At 32.4% G+C, this 9,302-nt stretch overlaps 1 protein-coding gene across 1 annotated transcript; it reads right to left on the bottom strand.

Moving 5' to 3' along the window:
• Positions 1-575: 575 nt before the first annotated feature.
• LOC127733430 (uncharacterized) lies at positions 576-3,102 on the bottom strand. The gene is given in 5 exon segments (XM_052242795.1): positions 576-704; positions 1,479-1,632; positions 2,093-2,157; positions 2,520-2,636; positions 2,890-3,102. Coding segments are annotated over 5 exon segments (678 nt in total).
• Between the last annotated feature and the right edge of the window lie 6,200 nt (positions 3,103-9,302).

Genomic DNA, 9,302 nt, shown 5'->3' with positions numbered 1-9,302 from the left:
GCTCAAACACATCAAACGAATGGAAAACAATTGTCAAATTCCTGACTCGGTACAGGCATTTCTTTATATAGAAAATGGTGGATTAAACCTGGTTTTATAGCTAGCTAAACCTTTCACTTGTATGACAGTCGCATAAAATTCCATTATATTGACAACAATGTGTGAACAAAACAAACAGACATTATAGGTAAAAATGTCAAAAATAGGGACACAACAGTCAACATCGTGTTATAATCTTAATCACTATAAAAAAAAAACCAAATATATCAAATATAACAACAACAAAATTCCCTTCCCTGATACATGAGTAACAACCACTCCCAACCCCATACGTTTATTTTTGCATAGTTCGTATAATACAATGAATATTATAACTTTACATATTATTTCCTTAAGAATTGCATCATTTGAGAAATGATCTCTTAATGAAAAAACATACTATTATACATTAAAGGTAAAACCCTTATAAGGAATGTTTACAGCAAAATGGGGGATAACTCTGTTTTTGATATAAAATAAAGAACATTTTTTCAACCGAAGATAAGAAAAGGCATATTAATCTATAACTCACCTTATTACTGTAAACATTTTGGACAATACCAATCACTGTCGCCGATCTTTTCCCACAATTCATCACTTATTTGGGAACACTGTCTGTTGTACCATGCATCACACAAATCCCATCCAATCCACTCCTCTCTATCCTGATTAATAATATTATATATTGGACATTTAGTCAATGAGTCCTCCTGTGTGACGAATTTCTTAGATTTCTTCTTCTTGCTCGAAAAGGTAGAATTTAGCTTCCTTCTTACTTTTGGTGGTGCATGGTGTTGTTAGTATATTAGTTTTAGAATATTGAACTCCTGAGGTAGAATGCTGGTCAGTGTTTAGAGGCTTAGTTGTAACATGTTTTTGGTCACTTTTTTTCCAAATGCTCTGGGAAAACTATAGAAGTTTGTGAGGGTATTCATTCACAGAGTTTATCTTTAATAAAACTTTTCTTGGTATTAAATTGCATTTTAATTCCATATGTTTTGCATATATTTAATCATGTCATTTTAGAAAAATCGCTTAGACAAGCTGCAACATGGTCAATTATAACTGCTTGTAATTTATAATGAGAGCTTATTTTAGATTTTGATTTGTCTTCATTTAAACATTTTATTTTAAGACCTGATGAAGAATTAGTTTTAGAATCGACCCTTTTCTTTAATCGTTCTGTCTTCTGTTTGCAATAACTCACTAGGAAGTCTTTCCTAAATTGGTTGTCTGCAATTCTACAAAACCTTTCAATAATATCATTATAAAGTTCTCTTAAACAGCTCTCTGATGATTCCTGATATTTGGCAAATAACTACTGGTATTAAAATTTTCAAAATTAGCAAATAAATTTCTCCATGAGGTGAACAAATTTGAGTCTTGTAGAATTGAAGAGTGACAATATTCAAAAATCTTGAACCAAGTAAATGAAAAACCTTATCATGTTGAACACGTTTCCTTTTTTCCTCTACAGCTAAGATGAATTCAAACATAGAGTCACATATAGTTGTTAACCCCTGAGAAAGGTTCTGTTTTCTTTTTGTCTCATAAAGTGTACTTTTGTATTTAGAATTATTTTCCAAATCAGAACTTTTTTGTCAAATGATCCATCATTTCTACCTTCAAAAAGGACTTAGCAACACTTTTGATTTTATCCTTTTTATACAAATTATTTTTTGCATGACTCATATGGTGAAACCAACATTTTGCTACACATCGGCCAACAATATATCTTATTTGCCTTTCCCCCCATCAGAGAGACTTATCTTTGACGCACTTTTGGTGTCATGTTTTTTTTTTCACTAGGAGATCCATTGGTTTTTCAAAACTTAAGACTTAATATAGTCAAATATTTTTGAACATATTTCAAAATCCACTTCAGTTGGTTCAGATTTGAATAAAGATTTTACAAGAATAATATAATCGTTACAGGTGGAATGTGAATAAAGTTCTGAGTAAAAGTTTGTCCATGTCTTTGAGTCAGTGTATTTATTTGACAGATCACCACAAGTTGTTTTACATAAACTTCCAATTTTGGAATACAACAAACTGTTGAACATTATCTTTTGAAAGCAAAAGGTAAGAAGACGAACTTTTGTGGTCGAAACTTTCTGTCTTGAGAATAATTCACTAATTTCATCTAAGTCTATTATGTCATTTTTAGTTTCTACATTTACATGAGATGTCTCAGACGGATCACACATTTCCAAATCATCTGACAACAAGAAATCAATCTCTTCAATTTCTTCATCACTATAATCTGATAAATCATCAAAAACCCTTTCCTGTTCTGTAACATTCAAAGCATTATCATTAAGTGGTACTTCAAAATTCTTTTTACAGCAGGACAATTGACTTTCATAAACTTTATTTGAATTTTCTGAATAAAATTTATATAAACTTTCATCGTAACGCATGACAGATTTCGGATTAAAACCTGAAATTTAAGTCCTTTTTTTTCTTTTCCCCCTTCATACTGCTACTCCTTAGTGCCCTGCAACAAAGATATAACTTGCATCTACTTCAACACGATCAAGAGTGAGACCTTGTGACTTATGAATAGTTATTGAAAATGCAAGACACAATGGAAATTGCTGCAGTGATGCAACAATTTTGAATTTTCTACCTCATCAATTGATGTGAATACTGATACACCACCTTCCATATCTATCAGTTTACATGAATTGTGAATGTCAGTCAAAATTTCTTAAGCATAATCTTATAGGATCTTCACCGTGTGGTTATTTAAGAGAGGTTCGTTAGTAAGTTTTTAGTATCTTCTGGTAGGCCACCTCTTGAAATATTATTAATAGCATATATAAAGTCTGCCTGATTTTGACGTATAACTCGTTGAAGCACAAATTTGTGCTGAAATAATTGAACACATATTTCAGACTTAAAACAGTACTCTCCTGCATCAACTTTTAGGTTGTCAGGTACTGAAGGGAGTTGTCAGGAATCACCAACAGCTATAATTTGAATACCCCCAAACATTAGGTTGGAATTTCTTGTTTTTCTGCAAATGAACTCTAGCTGTTCAAACAGTTTTTTGGACAACATTGATAACTCATCAATAAACAATGCATCTGTATTAAGTATATTTTGCTTCTTTTTTTTCTATTTTTTCTTAAAGAACTCCATTTGAGTATCGACCGTCGCCAATTCCTTGTCAGGAATGAATTGTTTTCCCGTCAATATTTAATGATGCAATTCCTGTCGAAGCTGTTTTTTTAACTGATTTGCCTGTTTTCAACAATGTTTTGACTGATTCTTTTAATTTACATCCCAGCTCCTTTGTTCTGCCAGAGGTGATCTGAGCCGGATCATCCCTACCAGATCACCCCAGCTTGAGTTTCTTTGTTTTGCATGCTTTCCTTTGTTTTGAAACATTTTGGCGGGAATGCCTTATCCACAATAAAACTTAGAATTATTTATTGAGAAAAGACACACTTTCAAAATTTATGTAGAAAAAAATCCATTATCTATGCTGGGATTTGAACTCAAGACCTTTAGCATATCAACCCACGACACATACCCCTACACCAGGACGACTGGATACCAACTCTCAGTAATTTAACATATTTAAAGGAAGCAAGATATTTTCATAAGTGGGGCGAGTTGGCAGACCTTTATTCAGTGTGATTTTAACCCTTTTCATAAATAAGGCGAGTTGTCAGACTGATTGTTCAATGGGATTTTACCCTTTTTCATAAGTGGGGCGAGTTGGTAAACAAGAGTGGGTCGATATTTTAGAAAGTGGCGATTTAGTGTAGGCCGATTGGCCATTGGGGCGAGTTGACATGGTTTCATGTTTAAACATCGTGTTCGGGGGTCATAGAGGGTATATATTATATAGTAATATATAACGTATATTATAATAATAAACTAGATTTTATGAATTGTAAATATTTTTCGTCTAATCTAAAACAGCTGGGATGTAAAATAGTTATCCCATTCGGACTTGGTGTGTCAGTGTTAGATCACCCTCTAGCCTCCGGCCATCGGGGTGATCTTACACTGACACACCGCGTCATCATGGGATAACTATTACTTACATCCCAGCTCCTTTGTTCTACCAGGGATGATCTGAGCCGGATCACCCCTACCAGATCACCCTAGTTTGAGTTTCTTTGTTCTGCATGCTTTCCTTTGTTCTATAACATTTTGGCGGGAATGTCAAATTAATACTTAAACTTAGAAATATTTAAAAGACTAACTATCAAAATTCATGTTGAAAAATTCAGTGTCTATGCTTGGAATCGAACTCAATACCTTAACCATATAAATGCACGGCACGAGTCATACCCCTACACCAGCACGACTGGATACAAACCAATGTTAATTTAATATACTTAAACATTGTGTCCGGGGCTCATAAAGGGTATATACCATATAGTAATATATAAAGTGTATAATAATGATTGTGTGGCGTTCTAAACTAGATTTTATGAAGCGTAAATGGTTTTTTATCTAATCTAGAACAGCTGGGATGTAAAATAGTTATCCCATTCTGACTTGGTGTGTCAGTGTTAGATCACCCTCTGGCTTCCGACCATCGGGATGATCTTACATTGACACACCAAGTCCTCATGGGATAACTATTACAGGAAGCTTTTGCAGTACCACTCTGACCTAATATTAACAGAGAATGTCCTTCTAGGGCCTTATTTAGGGCTTCACTTTGTAAATTTGTTAAACCCTTGATTATCTTTCTGTCTTTTATGTCAACTTTCACTTTGGTTTTTGATCTTGTAACTAGTAAAAGAAAAAAGGTAACCAGAAAAATTTGACCAATCAGATTGCAGTTATATTAACTTCCTACAAAATAAAAGTTTACCAGAAGTCGAGGAATTAGAAATTCAATGATCTGGAAAAAGGTCAATAATTATCGTCACAAGTGTGTTATTCTGTTAGAGGGGTATTCTCAAGGTACGTGAAACATGTTTTATTGTAAAGATAAATCAGTAAACGGCAGACTGATGTGTGTTTATTCGTGAGAAATGCAAGGGAATGTTAAAAAATATCGGTTGAACCGAACACATAGAAAATTTTCGTTAGCTACCTTGTGATTTTTCGTACAAGTGAGGATAGCAAACCCCCCATTGACAGAAACAAGTGCCTGTGCTTCAGTGCCTGGAAATAGTTTTCAAAATGTTTTTTTCAACAAACTCAGATAGAATTACTGTAAAATATGATAATTATACTGGCTTGGTGATTTAAATTTTGATATGTTAATTTCTGACAAATCTCAACTTTTAAGTGATATCTGTAATATTTTTAATTTTGATGAATAAGAAAAATATCAAACTTGTTTTAAAAAAGATTGTAGATCCTTTATCTAGTTGACGTCATTCTGATGTACACATAATCATCCTGTTTTAAAACTCTAAATTTTCCAAAAAAAACTATTTTCCTGAAGAACATGAAATTATTAATGATCAAAAAGAAGTATCAGGTGTCGTTAATAGGTTGTTCACTACTGTTGCTGATGTGTTATATGATATATCAAACCACCAAGGTATAAATGTCATACATGAAAAAAAAAGTCACTTGAAAATGAATACAAAATTTTAATTCCAAAAGATGACACCAGAAAAATTGGTAAAAATCATAAATAAAGTAATGTAAAAAAAAAAGCAACGGGAGCAGATTGTATACCTGCAAAAAAATAGTAAAATATAGTAGATCTATAGTTGCACCTCAACTGGCCAGTCTAATAAGCTTGATGTACACACGGACATATTTCAAGACAGACTTAAAGAAGCCTAAGTTACACCCTTACGTGAAAAGAACGACCCATTACTTAAATCAAATTACAGACCAGTCAGTGTTTTACCTATTTTTTTCTAAGTTTTTCGAAGAGGTATCTGAAATCCAGTTATATGACATTTTCAATCCTTATCTTTGTGCTTAAAGAAAATGGATATCAGATTACGTTACTCAGATTACTGCAAGCCTGGCGTAAAGCCCAAGACAAAAATTCGTATACAGTTGCAGTTTCGTGGATTTACAATGTATCAAATAAAGCTTTCGACTGCTAACCACATGATATTTTTGGATAAATTATTAGCATAAATTATGGTGTTTTCCCACATTCAGTATCTTTGTTATAATCAGCAAATCAAAGTAAACAGTGTTCTGACTTGCTGGGCTGCCTTCCAAAAGGAGGTATCCCAATGCTCCCAATGCTCTATATTTTGTTTGATTTCTTCATAAATGATTTTTTTTTTGTTTGTTAAACAGAGTATCTTGTACATGTATGATGAAGACAATACCCTGTCTTTCAGCAGACATGATCATGACCGTCTCATATCTACATTACAATGTGAGTCTCAAGTGCTGATTGAGTGGTTCAAACAAAATAAGATGCAGGCAATTTCTGGTAAATTTCAGGGTATTGCTGTAATGAACAATTTACAAAAAAATCCGTCAATCTAAATTCAACAAAATATTTTATCATGTAAAGAAACCGTCATGTTTCTTCGAATTTATATTGATTACCAACTTCGATTTGATGCACATAGAAGTAACTTATGTGGAAAGGCATCACAACAGCAGAAAGTTCTCAAGACAATTGGATCCTATCGAACTAGATTTCACAAACTTACAATTTTCCATACCTTCATTTTTGAGTAATTTTAATATTTGACCTTTGGACTGGCATTTTTGTACAAAAGAAAAATTCTATAAAAGCTAAAATACAAGAAAGAGCATAAAGATTCGTCTATGATGACTATTTATCATCCTCTAAAACTCGTCTTGAGAACACAAAGATTCCAACCCTACAAGTGATACGCATCATGACAATGGCACTTTAGACTTCCGAAATCTTAAATAATTCGACTGCTTTATATTTACATAATTTGCTTCAAATTAAATACACTAAATATACTCATTTGGTATTCAAGAGCTGCTACTCAAATTTTATTAAACATCACCATTGCCTGAGCTGAAAGTTGTTGAACCAGGGTTATGTCAAAGAACGTCTCGTCCTTTTTCCGAAAAAAAATTCATCGAAAGATACCAAGACCTTGTTGATAAATATTCCATATCAACTTCACAAATTATGCATGATGGTCTTAAAGTATAAATTTTAGGTTCTGACATTGATTATCATCTTAATTACGTGTTATATTTGTCTTTGTATATATTTAACCTTTACTGTTTAGTCCATTTTTTGGTAATATCCTTTTGGCGTGGCTCGTTATTTATACATCCCGCCATTGTGTTATTATGCTATGGTCATTTTTGTAATCTTGTCTTTCATTATTGCTTATGTGCTTTGTCTGTAGAGACTGAATATCTATATGCTATTTTATTTTACTTTGTTGACATAGTTGTTTGTTTTTATAGTGATTTAACACAATGTTGACTGATGTACACCAATTTTTGACTTGTTTATTTACCTATTATGACTATTTGTTTTGCTCACACAGTGTTGTCAATACAATGGAATTTTATGCGACTGTCATACAAGTGGAAGGTTTAGCTAGCTATAAAACCAGGTTTAATCCACCATTTTCTACATAAGGAAATGCCTGTACCAAGTCAAGAATATGACATTTGTTTTCCCTTCGTTATATGTGTTCGAGTTTTTGATTTTGCCATTTGATAAGGGACTTTCCGTTTTGAATTTTCCTTTGAGTTCGGTATTTTTGTAATTTAACTTTTTAGATACAGTAGCACACTGGAAATACCACGGGTTAGAACTACCGCATATTGTCATTTGTCAGTTTTATTATGTGGAGTACCCTTTAGTAAGCCTGACAGGTGACATTTGTTTATAGTGAATTCTTCTGTAAAATTTACATTTTCAGGTCTTAGCTTATGTTTCGAATTACTGCATTGCTTAACATATGAATAATTAATGAATTCTCCTAAACACTCACAATCTCATTTAATTCATCGCGTTTCTAAAGATTTTTTAATTGTACTAAATTCACTCGTTGGTACATTCATAAATGATCGTGACAGTCAGGATTCTACTTCGTCAAAATTATCTCCCCATTTCGCCATCTAATTTTTTTCAATTGTAAAAATGGAAGCCAATGTAGGGATGACGCGATGTCAATTAAGCTTTTGAAAACCGATAAATTTATCCAATTTGCATCATTACAATCCTTACATGACAGTTGTATTTTAAACGACAAGTGTATCTACTAGCTATAAAAGCATAATTTAATGTACTTTTAGGCCTTTTGTCAACTTAAAACTATCTTCAAAAGTTCAAAAAACACTAAAAAAAATCGTGGAATGGCAGACTAAAAATTTTCCGAGGTTGAAGACTTATTACCCTAAATAACACAATCAAAAATCTGAAAAAAGGCAGGTTATTTATCAAATCATTTTGCTTTATACCTGTCCAAGACAAAACAGTGACCTCAAACACGACTGAACATAAAGAGGTGTACCCGACTTCCTCCTTTCAATAAGATTATTGTCCATTTTAAAGATATTTCAACAAACAAAACTGTTGCCGGGGGCAAAGATGCAAATTAATGCTAGAATGTCTTTAATTAAAAAAAATTACAATTTACAAGCTCGATACTATAATTTGAGTATAAACACGAACATTGGATGCAAAAATCCTAAATTATGCACTTACATTAAACTTGTAAATGCCATAGAAACAGATGCAAACACTGCAAATATACCCACTGTTTACCTTATCTTATAAAGAGTTCCATTTCATTGTTTAATTTCAACTGGAGATCATTCTGTTGAAAAGAACGCTAAGTTTGGTACCAAAATATATTTCATTCGTTTTTGGCTGTACTTTTTCCTTTCCCTTTCCCTTTCTTTCTTTTTTGTTTTATCAGAATTCAACGCAAATTTGAAATAGGTTTTATATTTTTCATATATTTTGGCATCGATCATCACTGAAGGTACAGTAATATTGACACCGTTACTGTTGTTATACGAACTACACTATATCCTTGAAATAAATGTCAACCCAATGTTTTATGAAATTCGTAGTTTAATGAAAATCGTAAATACAGTATCTCAAAGTATTCAGTCATTTAATTCTTATCTATAATACATTGTTTGGTGGTTTAACTACATATTGCAATATATAATAAAACTTGAACACATAAGGTTCAGCTGAATCCTTTACCTTGGCGTGCAGCGAAAACCATTTGCCCTGAGAAGTAAAATTTAAAAATAGCCTTTGCTGAATAAGTTGAATTAAAGAGAATTATATAATTTAGAAAATATTTTAAAAAAAAGGGGAAATTTTAAAATAACCAAAAAAAAATAGT

This window comes from Mytilus californianus, unplaced genomic scaffold (assembly GCF_021869535.1).
Source record: "Mytilus californianus isolate M0D057914Y unplaced genomic scaffold, xbMytCali1.0.p SCAF_3, whole genome shotgun sequence".
In the NCBI taxonomy this organism is placed as follows: Eukaryota; Metazoa; Mollusca; class Bivalvia; order Mytilida; family Mytilidae; genus Mytilus; species Mytilus californianus.
The sequence above is the reverse complement of the archived record's forward strand: the minus strand, read 5'-3'. Positions and strand labels throughout refer to the sequence as shown.